Source organism: Plecotus auritus (genome assembly GCF_963455305.1).
Source record: "Plecotus auritus genome assembly, chromosome: 4".
Classification (NCBI taxonomy): Eukaryota; Metazoa; Chordata; class Mammalia; order Chiroptera; family Vespertilionidae; genus Plecotus; species Plecotus auritus.
The window spans coordinates 137651453-137673921 of record NC_137775.1 but is presented as its reverse complement, the minus strand read 5'-3'; the positions used below and the strand labels follow the sequence as shown (position 1 = coordinate 137673921).

At 39.5% G+C, this 22469-nt stretch overlaps 1 protein-coding gene across 1 annotated transcript in view; it reads right to left on the bottom strand.

Moving 5' to 3' along the window:
• The window catches only part of MGAM2 (maltase-glucoamylase 2 (putative)), a gene marked incomplete at both ends in the record, with an annotated part of 75985 nt that overhangs the window by 37173 nt on the left and 16343 nt on the right, over positions 1-22469 (bottom strand). The window contains 12 exon segments of the mRNA XM_080665166.1: positions 649-804; positions 3459-3508; positions 4275-4363; positions 5254-5378; positions 6106-6162; positions 7060-7144; positions 7291-7445; positions 9354-9470; positions 9999-10170; positions 15963-16080; positions 20019-20103; positions 20978-21091. Of these exon segments, the coding sequence (XP_080521292.1) occupies positions 649-804; positions 3459-3508; positions 4275-4363; positions 5254-5378; positions 6106-6162; positions 7060-7144; positions 7291-7445; positions 9354-9470; positions 9999-10170; positions 15963-16080; positions 20019-20103; positions 20978-21091 (1323 nt within the window).

Sequence of the window (22469 nt, the reverse complement as noted above, 5' to 3'; positions counted from 1 at the left end):
AGGACAAAACCACCCAAACAGCTTGGCTCAATAGGTGCCCGGATCCCCAATGTGGGGCATGCAGGAGGCAGCCAATTCAATGTTTCTATCTTTCTCTCTTTATCCTTTCCTCTCTAAAATCAATAGAAATATAGTTTTAAACAAGGATAAAACTGATTACCCCTGCTGTTTTATTTAACTCATTTTCTATAATGATATGAAAATTGCTTAAAACACTAAGAAAAATATCAGCTGTGTCTCAAAGTGGGTGTTTAACTCAATGAGAGGGTGAGTGTGTAAATACCTTCCAGAATGAGGCCAATGTATCAAGTAATATAGTTTGAATAATAATGTATAGAACTGCATCACATGTGGGATCAGAATGTCTAGTTTTAAATTTGCCCAGAGAAGAACTGCCTTCTACCAGAGTCTCACTGAAAGGACTGTCTTTTTCAGAGTCCCACTGGGACAAAGTTCAGGGGTTCGTGTTTAGCGAGCACATGTTTCTCTATCTGTATCCTCCCGAGGGTGTGGTCGATTTCCCAGCATGCCAGTGTCTCTGTGCCCCTCCAAACTCAAGAGAGCAAGAGAGAGCTGGCTCTAGGAATCTCAGGGCTGTCAGCTTCCAGCAAGGGCCCAGCAGGATGGCAGGATGGAATAATTGCCCACCTTCGTTGACGCATTGTAGCTAACGCTTGAAATGGCAGTATCATTAAGGACAAAATTAGTAGGTTCTTTGTCCATTCCCAAGATTATGATATCTGTAAACCTGAGGTTGTCAGGGTCCATATAATTATTATTTGTAATCTTTGCTTGTAGATGGTTCTGAAAAAAGAAAAAGTCAGTTTAGAGACCAAGTATATCACATTCTAACTGTGCCCAAATGCCACTCAACATCCTTCTTTCTGAGATCTAAGTTATATCTTTTATCTCTGAGGATAGTGTCTGATAATGTTCCCCAGGAAATATGTTAACCCAGACACTTAACAATCCTAAGTCTCTAGTAATATTTTATGCTGCTTTGGTTCTCTGGTTATTTATTGATTCCATTATTCAGAAAATATGTGCCTGACATCATGGATTTTTCAAGCAAATGTGATGAATACCAACAAAGAAAACAAAAAGACAGAAACCCACAAGAGATACTTTGACACACAAAGGTGTAGATCTACACATACACACAAAATAGTGCCCACATGATTTTTCTTTGCATTCTAATTATAATGCTGATAAGAGCTTAATTGCATAAATGCTTACTATGTGCCAGGCACTGTACTAAGCATTTTACATGTATTATTTCAATCAAGTGTCACAGCAAACTATGAGGTTGAAGCTGTAATTATCTCAATATTTTCAGAGGAAGAGAGTGAAGCCCAGAGAAATTAGATATCTTATTCAGGGAACCACAGTTCAAAAATGACAAAGTTGAGCTATGCCAAAGTGGAGCTGAAGACTAAGGGGAAAAAAAGGAACACTTTGATGTTTAGAAAGACTAGGCATCCCACAAATATGCCCAACTGATTTCTGCAAAGGTGCAAGAGCAACACAGTGGAAAAAGAATAGCCTTTCAACAGGTGGTGTTGGGCCAACTGGATGTACATAGGCAAAAAGTTGAACCTCAACCTAAATGTCACATCTAATATAAAAATTATATATATATATACACACACACATATATATATATGCATAAAAATATAAAGTTTAGGAGATACTATTCAAGATCTAGGGCTAGGAAGAGTTCTTATACTAAACACCAAAAAGCATGATTCACATAAGAACAAAAAGATAAGTCAGGCCCATCAAAATAAAAAATGTTTGCTCTGTGAAAGACTTTGTGGATGGAAAGAGACATCTACAGTCTGAAAGAAAATATTTACAAACCATAAATCTAACAAAGGACTGGTTTCTAGAATATATATATATATATATATATATATATATATATACTCTCAAAACTGAATAGGAAAATAAGGCAAATAATCTAATTAGAAAATGGGCAAAATAAATAGGTAGACATTTCACCTAAGAGAATATACAAATGGCAAACAGGCACAAAAAAAGGACAGTCAACATCTTTAGACATCAGAGAAATACCAATTGAAACCACAATAAGACATCACTACCCCCTCATCAGAATGAAATCATAACATCAAATGCTGGTTATGATGCATAGAAACTGGGTGATTTATACACTGCTGCTAGAAATCTAAAATGGTTCAACCACTTTGAAACAGTTTGGCAGTTTCTTATAAAACTAAACATGCACTTATTGTAGAACCCAGCAATTGCACTCTTAGGCATTTATCTCAGAGAAACAAGAACCTATGTTCACACATAAATCTGTCCATAATGTGCATAGCAGCTTTATCCATTTGTAACTGCACCTGATGAAGATAGCCCATATGCTCTATACTAAGTGAGTGGTTAAATAAAAGCTGGATATCTATATCTTGGAATATTACTCAGCAATAAAAGGGACTGTGGATACACCACAACTTGAATGAATTTTGAGGGAATTATGTTGAGTGGGAAAAAAAGCCAATCTCCAATACTACACGCTGTATGATTCCATTTACATAACATTCTTGAATGGACAAAATTATTCAAATGGTGGACGGAATAGTAGTTGCCAAGGTCTAACGAAGGGGGAGGGGAGGAGACAAATAGGTGTGGCTATAAAAGGACCATAGGCGGGATCCTATGGTGATGGAAATGTTCAGTATCTTGACAGCATCAATGTCAATATCCTTCTTGTAAAATGTACTAACATTTTATAAGATGCTCCCATTAGGGGAAACTGTGTAAAGAGTAAAACAGATCTTTATTATTTCTTACAACTACATGGGGCTCTATAATTATCTCAAAATGAAAAGTATAATCGGAAAAAAAACCCCCACACAGTAGAAACATAAAAGGAGGAAAATAAAGCAGAGAGATTCCCATAAAAGAAATCTCTGCCCATGCACAATCAGCCATCTAAGAAAACCGTATTAGATTTCTCCCATCCACAGCTAGCCTAACTCCTTTCTTCCTCTCAGTCCCTTTGGGAAATAGAGACAATGCGGGAGTGCTGTTCCGTGTCTCCCAACCTCTCAAAAGCACCACTTCATACCTGTGTCCAAGGCCAAGTTTAGAGGTTGGGAAGCAAGGTCATTATGGAAGAACCTCAAAAATGCAATGCACCACTCATCACCTTCCACCCACAGCCCACATACCACACACACCCCCAAATAAGGCACATCTTGGAAGCCAGGATTCATCATATAAAACTCAGAGGCAATGCATTTTTTCCAGAAAACACACACACACAAAAACTAGTTCTTCACTGAACTAATGCCAAATTCTTATACCTTATATATCCTTTCTGGGACCAATGGAGTCAAGCACTGTCCCTATTCCACATGATTATGCTTCTATAGAAAATCAAAGCAGTCACAGAGAAGAATGTATACTGTATGTTCCTCAGAAACAGTACTTACCGAGGTGACAGAAAACTTATACAGAATATAATTCTTTTTTGTTACAGCATCTGAAAGAGAAGGACAGAGGGTCCCCATCACATAGAAAGTAGAGGCACTTCTCTCAGTGGGAATACCTTTATCATCTGATTCTGCTTAGCGACGTTTTACCCATTTTTATCAAATCTCCTCAAAGGTTTTCTGGCCACTTCAACCCACAGTAACTGCTTCATCCTCCAAACTCCCATGGCCTCTATGTTTTGCTGGCATTTACAACATTTTGACTTGCATTATAGGTACCCACATACACAATGAATCTATCCTGCTGCACCAGGAGTTCCTCAAGTGCAATGTCAATGTCTTATTCATCTTTATGTCCCCTGCATGCAATGCAACCATAAATAGCCAATAAATATTAACAAATGCTAATTCTGTGCAGGGCAGGATTTTTATATCATCACAGACCATAAGCTTGTGTGAGGTACTTATTTGGAAACCCTACAGTGGAAAAAACACACTACACAAATTAGATACTCCCTTCAATAGTAACCAAAGAAGTATTTTGCAAATCCATGAGCAAAAAGGATTGTTTGGTATTAATAATGATACCTAGAGGAAAGAATAATTAAACTAAACCAATAATGTTTGTTGCTTTGGTAGAGTCAATAATATATGACTTGCTCATCTGAAGTCCATTTTAATTGCCAAACCTCATAATAAGTTGATTTTAAGCTACAGAAATAAGCATCAATGATAACAGAGTGAGCACTGTATTGAGCAGCTTGCAATGACTAATCTCACTGAGCACTGCAGTGGTGGCGCCATAAGGAAGTCTACCTGCAGATACACCATCATCCCAGTACAGCTCTCCCTTTGCTTCTCTCTTGTAGTCCAAGGCAATAATGAGTCCCAGGGGGTTCTTCCGACTGTAAAAGAGCAATTCTCAGTTTCAGAGAATGAAGAAGAGATAGAACTGTGTTAAATAAGCCCCCTTTGTGCCACATAGACAGAAACTTTTAGAGTTTATCCTAGAAAGTTAGTATATCATGACCTTGAATGGAAACATGGAAGCTGGGTGTGGGTAGACAAAAGAGGTTAATAGTGAATGAGCATGGGAAGAACAGTCAAAGGAGATGGCTCTTGCTGAAAACTGGGTTTGTGATAACACTAACAATTAGCACTAATCGCTGCTTACCATGTGCCAGGAATTCTCCTAAGTGTTTTATGTACATTAAATTATTTATATTATTTTATTCAAACCTTAGAATGACTCTAAAAAGTCAAACTATCATCATCCCTAGTTTACAAATGATAAGCAGAAATATAGAGAGCAAGTTTCCATAACAATACATCTGGTATATCGTAGAACTGGAACTTGAACCCAAAATTTCTGGCTCTTGACCTTGAAGTTATTTTGACTTTGATCTCCTATTTGATTGCATTCTCTCATACCGAAGTGAACCCCCTTGAGGACAATTTTTGACGATAAAGAAAAGAACAACAACTAGTTCTTTACTTCATTATCTTATTCAATCATGAGTCAATGAGATCATTGACTATTCTTATAATCTGATTCAATCCAGAAGTAAAAGACTGTGGAAATGTAAAGGAATAGAGGCTTCATTTACCTCCTAAATGAAGACTAAGATGCCAATTTGGGGCCAACCTTGAAAGGAAGGGAGGAAGATCACTGACTAAAGATGTCTTCCTTGGGTTTATCCACTTTTAGTCCCTCTATTAGCCTTTCCCATAATGCCTTGCCCCTTGGAGCATGAGAGCAGTTACACCTTAGAAAAGTGAGGAGCTTACAGCTTACCTAGCCTCTGTGGTTGTGTTTGGCTGCTGGATGGGAAATATGTATCCTCCTCGAAAGTGGAGTCCTATCCTATCAGGGGGCAGTAGCATCTCCACCAATTGTTTCCTCCATTGGATGGCTATTCCCTACAACAAAAGAAAACAAATCAGATAATAGGCTGTTTAGGCTAGAAGGAATCTTGAAGATCTTCTACTTTTGCTGCCTCATTTTAGATAAGAGGAAAACAGAGACCTCTGAAAAGGGAAGGTGACTTGTCCAAGGCATAAAGGTAGTAAGTAGATAGCAAAGCTGAGACTCCAACCCACCTTATTTCATTGTATTACACCATGCTATGATTCCATAACCAGGCTTTAATTCTCTAGGTCAGTGGTCGGCAAACCGAGGCTTGCGAGCCACATGCGGCTCTTTGGCCCCTTGAGTGTGGCTCTTCCACAAAATAAGACGTGCGGGCACGCACGTACAGTGCGATTGAAACTTTGTGGCCCATGTGCAGAAGTCGGTTTTCGGCTCTCAAAAGAAATTTCAATCGTTGAAATTTCAACTGTTGATATTTGGCTCTGTTGACTAATGAATGAGTTTGCCGACAACTGCTCTAGGTTATCACAGCCTAAATCCTGACAGCTGCATAGTGGCCAGGTTGACATAATGAAAATTCCCATCAACCTACCCCAGTGATTCAAATTATTTCATGGTATATTGGGAAAGGCCTTCCACATGGAAAAGTACCCACAACCAACTAAATGTAAAGCCTCATACTATCATCCTACCCAAGCTCCCAACAATGCTGCTGCCTTAGAACAGTATAAGACTGCTAGAGGCAGGTCCCTGGGCCAAGAGGGCTACCTCACTTACTGTCTCATAGTCGTACCAGATGGCGTCTGGTATGTATGCTTTCACTCGGTCCACACTCTAGGGAAACAACAATAATGAGCGACATTAGCATATCCTTTTACAGTTTGCACAACACCCCCACATGTGACTGCATGTGTTCCTCCGAACAATCCTGAGAAATAATTGGGATTCTGCCATTCTACCAGTGAAAATACAGATACTCAGAGAGGTCGGGCAGTTTACCCAAAACAGAGCTGTACCAGAAATTAAGTTTGTTTTGCTTGAGATTCCTGAACTGTCTAAGAGAAGCAGAGAAAGTTCATTCATTGAGTTACTTGTGTAATCTGGCACGTGGGAAATTTAAACAGTCAGGCACCCTGGAGAGCCTGCCAGCAGCATCACTGTAGCAGGACATGCCATGAGATGGTGTGGCTAAAACACCAGCTCCGAGGGCCTTTTACATGAGTACATTGGTGATCTTCCATGTTTACAAACTGGTCAGCATAATCCTGGTCCCCCATTTCTTTCCCTGCACTTCCCCAATCACTGCTGCCCCAAATCACATTTCATATGTGGACTCCACAGTAACAACCTCCCCTTGCCCAGCATTCCTCTCTCCCTCCCTACTCCTCTCCCCACCTCTTCTCTCTTCCTAACCCCAAGAGCACATCCCCTCTGGTCAAAGGGAAACACAGACAGATGGCCAGCCCCAGGTATTTGAAGTCCCTGTCAATGTCCATATGCTTAAGGACGCAGGCTTTGATGTAAGCTTGCAAAATGGAAACTGTTTTGCTTGGTGAGGCAGTGGGACCAAGAATTACTATTTTTCTAATTTCCAAATTTTCACAATCTCTCATTTATATTCATATTTATATTTAAATGGAGCCAAAGATATTCAGACTCTGGCTTATTCAGCTATAGAGCCATGAGGACTAGTGTTGATATCCCACCCCACTGCTTAGATTATAAACACACTTCATATAACACAGGCGTGATGAGGAGTCCAGGTCCCCATAAGAACTGCTCGTGCACCTCCCATGTAGCATTGTCCTGGTAGAACCTGGAAAACAGAGAAGGCAGGTGAAGCCTCTACCATAGGAGAGCAGCTCATTATATGAAAGCAAGGTCCTAAGGAACCTTGTTACTACTAACAAGGGAAGTAAAATTATGATCTGAAAGGATGTCTTTGCGGGTAAGGAAACTCACTCATGGACCAGGGGCCTCGCTACAGTCTCCCCCAGGGTATGAGCTTGGTAGAAGAGGGTGTAGAGATAGGGCAGCAGGGTATAGCGGATGTTCAGATAATGCCTGGAGGAACTCAACAGCTGAGAGTCTTCACCAAAGGCAACAGGGTCCTGGTCCTAGAAGGAAACATAAGTGATTACTAAATATTTTCACCATAGTTTAAAAGTCCCCTTTGATAAGAAGTTTTCTCAAATGAAAATAGCTATGTTCTCCAACTTGAAGATGTGAAAGCATTTCCAGAACTGAAAGGATCTGGGACCTACCTGCTCCTTCATCTTATAGATGAGAAAACCATATCAAAAATGCAGTGTAAAATTGCAAGCAAGTGGCAGAGTTTAAATTTGACACGTCTTCTGACACTGATTCATGACCGCCTCAAGATAATAAAGAAACCTACAGAGATTGCCAAGAAGATAAAGGGCCTATAGTGGGCCCTGCTCCCTCAGAGCTGCTCCAATTTATTTCATAATTTGAGGTTTCTCATGACACTTCGTTTGGCAAATAATAATAATAAAGTCATACTACCACTAAAAAGAAATTTGAGCCTAGCCCTTGGGGCTCAGTGCTTGAGTGTCAACCCAGGAACCAAGAAGTTACTGGTTCTGATTCCCGGTCAGAGCAAGTACCTGGGTTGTGGGCTTGATTCCCAATAGGAGGCAGCTGATCAATGATTCTCTCTCATCATTGATGTTTCTATCTCTCCCTCTCACTTCCTCTCTGAAATCAATAAAAATATATTTTAAAAAATTGAAACCCAATGCCTTAAACCACCATGACCTATAATCCATCTTTTTTCTTATGCACTTTTATGAATTTGCAACTTTAAAATTTATGTGTAGTTTTATTTATAATGTTTTCACCATCAAAATTTGTTTTATTTTCTGTCCCAAAGACAGTGACCTCTATTTGTTCTTCAATACACAAAGTACAAAGAAATCAGGAAGACAGTTTTTAGCAGGTTTTATCTAAGAGCAAAGAAAGAACCCTTTATGAGGGAAATCTAATTCTCTTAGGAACCAGAAACAAATTTTCCATCAATGATGGGCATGCATTTTGTTCATTGTTCATTTACCTTGTTCTTTGAAAGATGTCATATCATATTTAAACTTGTCATCCTGTATAGTATTACTGGGACTGAATTCTAGAAAAAATTATCTAAATTTATTCCTTTCTTTTGTTCCCCAAATTGCCCATTTCCCCCTTCCAAATAGAACTACTCTATACCAAAATGCATCTGGTCTCCAACTGAGACAATCTAGAGGTGCCTTGTCCATCATGGTGGCCATTAGCCACATGGGGCTATTAAGCACTTATATGTGGTTAGTAAGATTGGGGAACTACACTTTTAATTATATTTGATTATAGTTAATTTAAATATAAACCTAAAACTGAATTAATGTTAAAGTATTCTCTAGTAAACAGTTGGGGGCCATCAGATGGGCCAGGGAGGGCAGCTGGAGGCCATGAGGCCGGCAGGGGAGGGCAGTTGGGGGCCATGAGGCCAGCAGGGGTGGGCAGTTGGGGGCCATGAGGTCGGCAGGGGAGGGCAGTTGGGGGCCATGAGGCTGGCCGGGGAGGGCAGTTGGGGATGAGAAGACCGGCAGGCAGAGTGGTTAGGGGTGATCAGGCAGGCAGGCAGGTGAGCAGTTAGGAGCCAGCGGTCCTGGATTGCGAGAGGGATGTCTGACAGGGATCGGGCCTAAACCGGCAGTTGGACATCTCCTGAGGGGTCCCAGATTGGAGAGTGTGCAGGCCGGGCTGAGGGACACCCCCACACACACACAAATTTCATGCACCGGGCCACTAGTGTGTGTGTGTGTGTGTGTGTGTGTGTGTGTGTGTATTTTTTTCCCCACACACACACATCATCACCCCAATACCCTACTTTTTAGTCTATCACTGAAAATTTGTCTATTCTGTTTCTGCACTTAGGGCCAACCTGGAGTATTTTCTTCAACTCCTCTTTGAGAACAGGTAGATTAGATAACCCAAGAAGTTTCCATCACTTCTCTTGGGGACCTTACCCTGAACCCAGGCCCATTGTGATTCCTGGATAGTGGATAAAATGCTCCAAGCTGCATCCATCTTCTGCAGAGCTCCTCTGTGGCATTATTTGTATAACCACAGATATTGGCACCGACCTGGAGAATAGGCATACATACAGCACAGTGGTCAGTGAGAGAGGAGAAAGCATTGACTGTATACCTATGTGATAAGGGAAATGAGAATCTCTCATTCCCATCACTCCATGCTTAAAGAGGTCCTAAGCTTTCAGGGCAATCCCCCAGCCAAATTGGAGAATAAGGAAAGTGTGCAATCATGGATTGACTGATGAGAGGAAGACTGACTGCTGCATGTTTTATTAAGGGCTCACCCTCAATATTCAGTTCCCAATTTCATGCTTTGCTATCAGTGATGCTCTTTTGATGGAATTTTTCTGTGATACTGATACATTTTACTCATGGAGTCTCCTTTCTAACTTCAGAGAATCCATGGATTCCAATGACAAAGTGTTACCATCCTATCATCAGAAGTCAGCTCACAGAACACATAAAAATTGATTTTTCCAATACATATCAAAGTGAGTCATATGCTCATTGGTTTTCAGACCCCTCAAAGTCTGGTAATGGAAAGAATGTCAAAGCTCCTTGGTTGAAAGTGAAACTCACCATGGGTATGCCAAATAGGTTGAACTCAAGGATACTAGGGATGGACCATCGGAGATCATCCCATGCAGCCGCATTGTCCCCCAACCAATGAGCTGCAAACTTGCCAGACCCAGCAAAAGTAGAACGGGATAAGATGAAGTTCCTCTTATTGGGGAAGACAGTATTCAAGGCCCTGAAAAGGAATACAGTCAATTGAATGTGAAATGAACTGTGAATGTCAAGGACTTAACCTATACCACAGGCAGCAATGGACTTTCCAAGAAAACTGAGAAAAAACATCAGGGTATCATGAAGGAGAGCAAACTGGATTAGCATTTTTAAGAGGTTCTTTCTCACTTCTAGGTAAGGTTGCAGACCTCATGTAAGACAATAAAAACCTCTACAATCAGTACCCTCAAGGAATTTCTCTAGGCTCCTGGACTCCTGGTTATATTTCCTCCATCTTCGATCTGGTTGTGCTCTGGCCCCTTTGGTTGATGATACATTGGAATGAGGGACTATTGGCCCTCTCTTCTCCCTCTAGAAAAAGTTTTTCCAATGTACCTGGGTTCCATGCCTTGCTGCCATTCATAATCTTGTTTGGCACAACACCAGCTCAGGTCAGAACCCTTTACCTGCTCTTTGCCTAAGAGATTTTGTATACAGTCTGGGCTCTAGGAACCTGGGTTCCTCTGAAGCTTCAGAACTTATTATTAGCAATTCCCAATGTTAAGATATCTTAATCTATGCAAGCTAGTATTGAAATGGAATCTTTGGACTGGAACCTGGATTCTTTGTCCGCCAGAATTGAAGAATTAATCCACAGACAGAAAGTGGTATAGCAAAGGTGGAGATTTATTGGAAAACAAGTACAGACTCCCACATGGGGAGAGGGAAAGAGTCCCACAGAATGGACTCCCAAGTAGGTAGGGGGAAAAGGGTCTCACTGGGTTCCCTTTCCCTATGACTTATAAAGGCTGCAGATCCTGGTGCCTTGATATCCCCTCTGATTGTTCACTATTCCCTTACACTGGTTAATATAGTAACTCCTGGGCTCAAAGGTTGAACCTCACATGGGACATGTGAGGTTCTCCCCCGCACCTCCTTCCTTATTGTTTTCCTATTCCCTTTGGGCTTTCTTCTTCTCCTCTGGATGAAGGGCTTCCTTCTCTTTATTTTGTAAATATAAACCTTTTGCTGTTTCCAGCTCCCTCATTCTATGGAAATGTACCTGTTGCAGCTCCTCAGCTTCCCTATTCTATGGAAATATACCTTCTGCTGCTCTGCAGCCCTGTGCTTCCTCCATGGTCCCCTTAATTTCCAAAATTTCTAAAATTTCCTAAACCTGTCCTATTTTACCCCTAAAATTCCTGTTTCAGTATTACTTGAAATAAGTCTCAAAAGATGGCATATGGCACTCTTAATGAAATTAAAAGTAACTAAAATATAAATATTTTCATTGTATTACTTATAAAATATTACATATCAAGTAAAAACTACATAAAAAGTAAAAGAAAGGAATTAAAGACAAGAAATTGAGACCGGAAGTGGGCATCTGGATGGGATAACATGAAGTAAAATGTAGGCTGTTTTCCTAGCTTTTATTCAGAACACTATTTTGTTTAGGCCTCTCCCTGCTCTCTCCTCTCCTAAACAGTTCACACTTACCTTTAGTGTTTTAAAATTGAACAATCTATTGGATGGTGATACCTGAGCCACAGTTGCTTCTAGCTCTTTGCAGGCAAGCTCTACTATCTTTCCTTCCAATACATGGTCTGAGACCAGTGTACCATCAGGCACTAGGCAATTCCTCATAGGCACTATCACAGCCACTACTGCTTTTCCTCTTTGCATTCCTAAGGATGTTATGGAGAGTGTACACATGCAGAACAACTTATAATGAAAAAAGAAAGAAAATTCTGAAATAGAATACTGGTTTAAGAAAATGAAGTACCCCATTCTGACAATTAAATGACAAAAAAATGGGGGTAGAATGGAAAGGAGTCACTCTTCAACTCCTGTCCTCATTTCTCCTTTTATAAGGACTGGCAATACTTGTTACCACTGGCTAGAGGGTTTCCTGCATCCTGCAATCCTCAGTCATTAAAGAAACACATTCAAGTTATATACAGTGAAATTGAAACAGGAAATGAAGTTAAGTGAATTTAGTGTTTATTTAGAGTCAGCCCATTATAGTACCACTGATTAGGTAACATTTTTTTTTCTAGCTTAGAGGAAATATTTACCCAGAGATCCCTAAGTCTCTATTTTGCATCTCTTAGTTTGGGCCTACTTATGGTCAGGTCTTGATATCTGAGGGGATCTGGTTTCTTCCTACTTTCAGGCCAGAGGAAAGTGAACTTTATTCTCTTGGTAGACCAGTAACTACTGTCCGCAAACTATACTTCCAGCAAAGATTAAGCTAAATGTTCATCAGATCTGTGATTTAAATTTTCCTGATGCCCAGATCCAACTGAATGAAAATCTTACCTGATTTTTAACCAACTCTGATGCCTGAAGGCTAAATTGCACTTATCTCCATTGTTCTCTGGGAACTCTGACCTTTTAACTATTAACCATTATTGACATAGCTTCAAAACATATTAACCAATCCCAATGTGATTTTATAGTACTTTTATCATATGGAGACTTGAACAATGAAGTAATTTGAAACTCTCTTTCCTTCCTCCTGCCTTCCCTTACTCTTTCTTTCTTGCCCTTCCATTTATCCACTCTCCTCCCACCTTCAACTCTTAGAAGCATCCGTGAGTCAAAATAGATCAGAACAAGAAGGGATATGGGAAACACCAGTCCAAGATTTTCATTTTAAAGATGAAGGAACTGTCTTTGAGGAGGAAACTGGTCTTGCAGAACTTGTTATCTAAATGCAGAGGCCATGGAACTGTGAACAATGCACTGCCCTGGGTTGGGGGTGGTGGGGTTGTTATGCTGGTGCCAGGATGGACCATTGGATGTGGCCTGACATCTGGGGGCCTTCCTGCAGGGCAACGAAGGGAACAGGGGGCATATCTGCAAGACAAAGACCCCAGTTGGATATATATTGTCAGGCTCGCTGCATGTTTCTTCACTCTGATTTGGAAATTATTCCCGGAGTCCACTAGTGTTAATAAACGGGGTCCCTCCCTTTCTCTACGAAGAGTGCTTGTTATTTCTTTGGTCTTCTGTAACATCTTATTCACCTAGTTTACTTCTCAGAAAGGTTGAGTGACAGAGAAAAAACTCAGAAAAGGGAAGATAATGAAATTAGAAATGTCTATCCCTTTTTTTTTTAAGCTTTTCATTTATTGAAATAAAAACTTTTGCATTTAGTGGATAAGGACTCTCTCTCACTGGACAATCCAGAATAATATTAAGTCATGAAGACAAAATGGTGTGGGAAATCAAAATAGGTCCAGTCTGTGCCTCTAATTCATCAGGTCCCATTTGAGCTGATCCTGCCCTTCTTCTCTTTCTCAGGCCAGGCATTTACTCAACCATGCCTTTAGTATACACATGATTCCACAGGCTAAGGAAATATGGGGTGACTATGCTCTCAAGAAATTGATAGTCCAGCAAGAAAAAAAGTAAATACCTAAGAACTATAATACAAGGTGCTTGGATATTAGGCACAGTACAATATGAACAAAGGTAACACAAAATATGGGGTGGGTGTAGGGGTAATCTTTTCCTAGGGCTGTCAGGAAGGTTTAACATCTGAGGGGAGCTTTTAAAGATAAGTGCATATTTGAAAAATGGACAGGGCAGGGAAGGGCATCCCATGCAGGGAGAGCAACACATTCAAAGACATGGGAGAATGAAATAGCATTTGGATTCGGGAGCGAGGACAGTTATGTTTTACAAGAGCGTAAAATATAAGAGTAGCAGGGATGAAAGGAAAATACTAAGAAATAATTAAGTTAGGAAGTACTTTACAGGTTTGGCTGGGGTGGCTGGATTTTATTGTATAGAAGATACTAAGCCAAAGATAATTTTTCACTTGGAAAAGAAGTGAGCAGATTTTCACTAGGGAAAGAAAAGAGCAGATGTGTGATTCAGAAGGTAACTTCAACAGTAGTATAGATTTTTTGAAACTTTAACATACATTCAATACCCCTAGGAACCTTGTTAAAACTAATATTCTCATTTCTAAGGTCTAGGGTGAGGGCCAAGGTGCTACATTTCTAATATGTTTCCAGATGATGCTAATATTGCTAGTCCTTGGACCACACTTTGAATATCAAGAGTAGGGATAGATGTGTAGGAGATAAAGCTACAGTCAGGGAAGGGAGACTAGTAGTCATGGGACTCATGTAAGTTTACTTGAGCAATGATGATGGCCTTCGTTAAAAAGTGTCAGTGGAGGAGAAAAGGAGATGATTATAGATATGTTTTAGGGTCAAAAGGTCTGAAGCCTGATTGTAGAAGTGGATGTGATGGAAAGAAATAACTCGAGGATGATACCAACTTTCTCACTTTGGAGTCTGGGAGATAGTAATGTAGTGATGGTGTTGCTACCAACCAAGATAGGAAATTGAGCAGTTTCAAAAATGTTTAGACTGTGGGGCTGGGCAGAAACAGGTAACAGTAAGGTGAATGGCATTGGAGGTACTATAAGACATCCAAGTAGAGAAGATCAGGAGGTACTTTTGGATATCTGGGCCTGAAAATCAGGGAGAGATCTAAGCTATAGATTTATAGAATTATAGATTTTAAAATTATCAGAATAAATTACAGTAAAAACTGAGAAGGAGTTATTTTTGTACTGGCAGAGAATGAAAAATGAAGTCTAGGGATTGACCCCTAAGATTTATCAATCGTGAGAGAATACATGAAAAAGATCCAGAGGTCAAGAAGGAACAGAGATTAAGAAGGGACAGCTGGAAAAAGAGCAGGTGTGCCCAGATAGAGTGGTGTCTCAGAACTAAAGGAACCAAGCTTCAAAGAGTTGTCAGTGATGTTATGTACCCTAGAGTAGTCAAGTAAAAGGACTGAGAAAAGTTCCTTAAGAACATCAAAGTCTCCCTCCTCCTCTACCCACTATGGTGTTCCAGAAATACCAAAGCAAAAGGATAAAAGCAAAGAAAAGCTAAGACATTCTTTCCTAAGCCACTTGAAGGTCCCCAACAAATCTTCAAAGACTTTAGTTTCCTTGTCTGTTTTATAAATTTAAATTTAAATCTTCTTAAGTTTAGTCCCTAATTTCTTGCTCTCTTAGGAATAATGATTGTAATTTATCACCTTGGTGGGGGGAGGGGGAAATTTTGCAGAGAGCTTTTCCTCAATTTACAAAGTCAGCAGCAAAATATTAATGTGACAAAGTATGTAAAGGACTGAATCTTTTGCAGGAAGCATCTGTCTCTTTGTTAGACTTTCATATTGAGTGGTGGTGGTGGTGGTGGTAGTGGTGGTGGTGATGGAGATGGTGGTGATGATGGTGGTAATGGTAGTAATCATGGTGATAGTGGTACTGTGTATGTCTTGGGGCAGAGGGGAGAGTTGAGATGGTGACTGGGGCAGGCAGTAGGGAGGAAAGCCAGGAGGGGGTGCTATAACATTACCATGTAAATACAGGACACTCAATACACTTGAATTTCATATAAACAATGAATAATTTTTAGTATACATATATATATTGCAAACTTGACTGGGTGTCCTGTATTTTTATTTCCTAAATCAGGCAATTCTTGTATGGTGACCATAGCACATTCAGTAATGGAACCCAAGCAAGAGCTGACTTCCAATTGGGGGTTCTAAATACCTTGCACATTATTGCCTACTAGTATCAAGTCCTTAGTCACAATCCAATAAGCAATAATCCTGCACAGAAGCCAAGAAATTAGATCTCTTAAGTAGCCTGTAAGATCTGAGTTTCTAGATCCACATAACCACAAAATATATTTAAAAAATATACCTATAGATGACAAGAGAAACCCTCTATCTCCCAGCTCCCCAAATCTCAAAGTAGGAGGAAAACCTAGTGCTTACGAGTCTGTGGCTCTTGCCATGGAGTAGCCATACAAGCTGTGGACATCATAGTGAAGCTCCTGGTAAACCTCAGCGTCCATGCAGAGGGTTCCTGCAAAAAGCGAGCGGTCCAGAACTCCTGTGGGGAAATACCCATTGGTGAGCCACTTCCATATCAACAAGCTCTAACAAAATAATCACCTAATCTAATTGCTTCCAGGTTTCTGTACCTTCTCCATCAATCTCTACCTGACAAAACTCTTTTCAGATTTCAAACCCTATCCCAATGCCTCTTCCTAACTGGGACATACTCTAAGCCCCTCACTGAGATAAATCATTAAAATTAATTTGCATTCTCTTGAGCTCACAAAGAATGGTGCTGAGTGGTGGCAATGCAGAAAAACAAACTCAGAGCAATGGGAAGTTGAACTGAGATAAAATATAAATAAAGTACACACACATAACTACAGATATTTAATCAAGGAGAATTGAGTGTATGAAGAAAGATAGGAGGACAGTGAAAAGGAAACATATTTGCTCTAAAATTACAAGCATTCACACCTCAGTTACACTTTTTGAAAGATGAGATATTTGGGTGGTTTCATGAATAAAAACTTAGATCCTGCCTTTAGAAATCAGCATAGTCATTGTATTTTCCCTTTCTTATGCCTAAAATGGTCAACACTTTCTGTCTTGTGGCCTGCAATCTCATTCTTCCCCTTCTCCTTGTAGACCAGTACCAAGGGGCCATACCTCCTGCCCTCCTTCATGAAGCCTTGCCTGTTCATAAGATATGAGGCACAATTCCAGAAAGTGGTAGAGCCAGGAAAGACTGAGGTTGAGTTTTTCTCACCAGCCCAGCAGAATCAGGGATTGAAATTATGTTTAATTATAAAATATAAAGACAATTATATTTCTGGCATGACTCAGTTTGTGGCCTGAGATTCACAACTAGTTTAATTATTAGTGTCCCTGTGCACTGATTTGTGCACATTGAAAGGAAATTAATTAGAAAAAATATTTTAATATCACTATTCACCCTTTCTCTATAATAGTGTCAACCAAATTCATGATCAACAATGACAGATCAAAACACATGCGTGCAATTGGCGCCAGCAAGAGCTTTATATGTATCGCGCATGCACGAGTCAACTCAGCCTTTTATAGATATAGAATAAACTTGCTTATTTATACCTGCTTTCTGATTTAGCTAAACTTTTTCCAAACCAGTGAAGCACCCCAACTTCTCTTTCAGGTAATTGTCAGCAACACAGCAGTAAATATTAACACAAAGCAAATAATTATCAGATTATTATTGTAGATCATGCAGGGAGAACAAAGGGTAAAATATTTAACTGCAGCAGTGTTTGACTATATTCTGTGCAGTGAGAAAACCTGAAGTCATTTTCAAGTTCCACCATTTCTTACTTCTTTTCAAGTTTCTAAATTTTCTAAATCTCAGTTTTCCAGCTAATGAAAAGAAAATAGGATTCTACCAAGTCTCCTACCTACCTACTCCAGGACTTCTGTGAGGATCAAATGACATGAGGCATATGGAAATGCTTCACAAACATTTGATTAAACTGTAAAATGTTTGCACCTGGCTATAAAGCAAGTTGGGCTCCTGGGCTAAAAAAAACTTCAAGCAGGCTAGTCGCTAGGGAGAGGAAGCCAGGCGTTGTTACGTGACGTCATTACCTGGCGCCCACAGCAGCTGTTTCCATGCTGGGCTGTGGACTGCATTTTGTGCCGTGGGGTCTTGGCAGCATTGGCTGCAATTTGGTGGGGTGTCACTCTGGGGTGGTGGCTGGGCCTGGGGGAAGCTGAGTGTTGGTTTCTCAGTGCCAGGTCCGTGGTGCCATTTATTTTTAAATGGCCAGTGCACGTCATGGCAGCTCCTGTGTTGAGCGTCTAACCCAGCCGTGGGCAAACTACAGCCCGCGGGCCGGATCTGGCCCGTTCGGCTGTTCTATCCGGCCCGCGGAGCCGAAAGAGCGGAGGGTTCTCTTGCTCTCCCCTCCGCTCCTTTATTTTGAATTTATATTAGTTCACACAAACACTCCATCCATGCTTTTGTTCAGGCCCTCTGGTCCAGTTTAAGAATCCATTGTGGCCCTCGAGTCAAAAAGTTTGCCCACCCCTGGTCTAACCCCTGGTGGTCAGTGCTCATCATAGCTACCGATTGGAGGAAAGGACGGATACTTAGCCTTTTATATATATAGTTAAGAAAGAATACTAAGATTTTTCCCATGAGCAAAGGTAATATATCTAAATCTTTTTCATGATAACATGTACTTTCTTTTTTAAAATCTTTATTGTTGAGAGTATTACAGATATACTTTCTAATCCTGAAAAGATTAAAAGTAGACCAGAGGCAGAGCAGCTTGTCATATGTAGGTAGACAAAATGCTGCGAGGTAGGGAGTAGGATGCTGGCCAGAAGCAGACAGAAGGTAATGAGATTTCAGTGTTCTGTAGAAAAAAACCAAAATGAAACAAAACAAAAAAAAAACAAACACATTTTTGGCTAAGTAGAAGATTAAGAGATTAAAAGGGAAACATGATAAATTGATACACAGTGAAAAAAAATGGGGGAACACAGAATGAACAGAGAAGAATAAGTGAGGGAAAGAAACAGATTTTGCAAGAAGTTAGCTGGTTTGAAGTCAAGATTCATCCTAAAAAGTTCTTAAAGGAATAAAGAAACAGCTAACCTGTGGCTCAAAGGCACCAATGAAGTGGAGAAACCAGAATAAATTGGCAGAGACTGGCCAGATGCTCACCAAGCCTGTCTTCTCCCGGGAATATAAGTTTATATTTCATGTTTTCTCTTGAAAGTTTAGCAGAGACTATGTGATTGGATTCTGTGAACAAATTGAACACAGCCCACTTCCAGGCTTGTCCATAAATCTCCTCTACCCTTCTATTTCTCTTTCACCTAGGAAGCTGGAAACAAAGGGCTCCAAGATAGGAGAACCAGGCTATGGAAGTAACTGGATTCCTGAGTCACTGCTGGGATGAGAGCCATACATTCCACACTGGAGTATTATATGAGCAAAAACTTTTATTGCGCATGCCGCTGAGATGTTAGGGTTCATTTGTTTCCACCAACACTATACTGTTTCACACACACACACACACACACACACACACACACATTCTTTTAAAATTAGGAACTGGAAAATTGACTTTGATTGGATATGGGACTCATAAATAGGAAGAACTAACAGGAACCATTGATGCTGTTGGTAATAAGCTAAACAAACACACACAAATTACAGATTTACTACAATGGAAGGTAGTTTGTACTTTCAGTATTCTGATATTCTCATAAAGTTTAAAATTGAACCACATGTTACATGTATAAGGGGTTTAGAGGAAGTAAACAGGATGGGAAATGTAGAATTCGAGAGAGGAGGCACAGCCAGGGGAGATATGACCTTCACCACATGCTTGCCCTTGGATTACATCAGCAAAAGAGTAATGCAAGACTAAACACTACAGTAAAGTCTCCAGGGAGAGGGAAGTGGGGGTGGGTGGAGGTGGGCAAAGCGCGTGGAAAAGGGGACACCTCCAATTATGTCAACATTAAAAAATTTTAATAAAATAATAAAAATAATCCTATAAGATAAAAGGCTAATATGCAAAACGACTGAACGGTAGAATGGCCGGTCGCTATGATGTGCACTGACCACCAGAGGGCAGACGCTCAACCTAGGAGCTGCCCCCTGGTGGTCAGTGCACTCCCACAGAGGGAGCGCAGCTCAGTCAGAAGCCAGGCTCATGGCTGGTGAGCACAGCAGCAGAGGCCCACCTCCGTGGCAGCACTAAGGAGCAGCGAGCCACAGCAAGGAACAAGGGGTCCCGGACTGCGAGAGGGTGTAGGCCGGGCTGAGGGGCCCCTCTCCCCCCCGCCCCCCCCGCAGTGCATGGATTTTGTGCATGGGGCCTCTACTAAGATAATAAAAACAGACAAAACAAAACAAAAGAACCACTGGAAAGTGAACTTGCTCCTGGCTACCCTGAGGTTGTTTTAAACGTCTCCTGCCTACATTATTACAAACAGGTGAAAACTTACGGGGAGTGAAAGGAGGATAGTTCCAGATGTTACCTTCACACCCATGATCAGAACCTTGGAGAAAGTTAGATACTTCCTCCATTTCCTTCAGAGACATGAAATACACAAAGTGGAAAAAGTTATTGACATACAGTTAGTTGTTAAAGAATGTTTACTAAACTAGAAGCTGGATAGCTGAGGTCTCTTATTGATTTTGGAATCTTAAGTAATCTTAAGTTTTCTGACCTCGGTTTCATCTTTTGGATTAGATTGTATCTATAGTACCTTCCAACTCTAAATTATATCAGGTACATTTAACCTTTTATACCTTGATTTCAATTAGTTAATTAAGAAATACTATTTCAAAGGCTAATTCATGCCTTATGAGATTTTATTGTTGCTGATATTGTTTTAAAGAATTTAAGATAGAGTAATATTCTATTTCATAATTTGCCCAATCTGTTGTTCTACTCAGTGCAGGGCATAAGAAGATAGAATTGAGATAAAATCAATTTCTTTAAAAGAGCTTGCTAATAGGTGATGTGTAATCCTGCTAACAAAAAGATAAGTTTTCAAATTTCAAATACATTTCCCTACCTGCTATTCTCTAAAAAATAAGAGGACCATTAAATTATTCTTTAATGATTTACTTTAAATTTTAATAAATCATTGCTACAAATAATAGCACCTATAGTTTCTAATAAAATAGTATTTTTAAAGCTAAAAGACAGTTAATGGAGGAAAAAGCTGAGTCCATGAGAAAGCAAAAGATTTTCTTAAAAATAAATAACCAGTAGGTAGCAGATTGAGAATTAAAATTCATCTAATTTATTATATATTATAAGCTCAACATTAAGTAAAAGGATTTTAAATATCACTATGTCAAGTAAACTATTTTATTAGAGATTAGAGTTAAAATTCATCATAAAATTAGAAATATCTGTCTCCAAAATAAGTTTGATCCTGGAATAATGACTTACAAGCCACACTCCATCAAACTCCAAAGTTTTATGAAATTCTTGAAGCTCTTCAGTCCACCATTGAGTACAAGTTGGATTATTATAAGCAGGAAAGACTATCTTTCCAGGATATCCCTAAAAAACAAGGAAAGTTGTGGTGGTTTGTCTGATGATTCACACATGCATTTATTGCTGGCTACTATCTCTTCTACCAAAAGGCCCAAGTAGCTTACATTTTAGAATCAAAATTTGTGACTGTCCTCCTAAAACTAAATGTTAAAATAAATGCAAGGAACCAAGGGAGAAAAAATAAAAGGAAAAACAACTTATTATAGAGATGAAAAGCCAGCAAATGTCTCTTTTCTCTGATTAAAAACAAAAAAGAAGTAAAATTTCATATGTCAGGCCAATTGACATGTTTAAAATATGTAAAGCTTAACTAGATGATATTTTAGAAGAGAATGAATTTGTTTAATGTGTTGTTAATTGAAGATCACCTAAAATCTGACTTGAATAATGCCATTTATAGATAATATGTTGGGTTTGGCATAGAAACAATTTTTTTTAAATGGTTTAATGAATTTTGTGCTTCTTACTCAGGTCAAATATATCTTATTCTATCTTCTCTTCCTATCTCTTCCTATCAAGATTCATTTTTAACATTGTCCACAAATAACACAAAGATATAGTCATAGCCAAATTAGTGAAAATTCTAAATTGACAAGACACAGGTTTTGTACATACATTCTTGCTTATTTTCCAGCAAATTTATAGGTTGTCATTTAGGGACAACTTTATGCTCAGTCAATATAATGAATAGCTTATCTGTGTCTTGTTTCTTTGTTTTAGGTGATGAGGCACCATATAATAATAAGAAGTAACTTTGAACCTCAGGGAAAAGGTGGTGTGGCAAAGGAATCACCTACAGTGACATTGTCCCTAGAGCAAGCCCAGGAACATTCATTCTAACCAAATTCCTTTACAATTAACCCACACTACCTCCAGCACTACTACATCTGCCAACATCTTAGATCAAATGATTCCTGTTATTTATTAGTCAATGGAGGTAACTATCTAATTAAATTTTTGTGGTTATATGCAAATTCCTAATTCATACCACTGAAATATGAGTATATTGAAATGACTCTTAAGTCTGGATAATCTACTTTTCTGGTAAACAATACAATTTTTATGTGACCATGGCCTCTGATTTTGTACTTATACATGAATATCAGTCTATCTGATATTTTAGAAATTCACATCAAACAAAACAGTAAAAGTAAAGAATTGATTTGGAGAAGGAAGGAAACTACTGTTTCATGAAAAGTTAGAATCAATGAAAAAGAAAGTAAATAGTAAGAACTATCATAGACAAAGTCAATGATGGGAATTAAGTGAGAAGTTAGGTAAGGGTTCATTGATAACCCTAAAAAGACAAGTTTTGCAAAGTTAATTGTGCAGGAGCAACAAGAAATGAGGCCACATGAACTTTTAGATGAAGTACCAGTTTTAG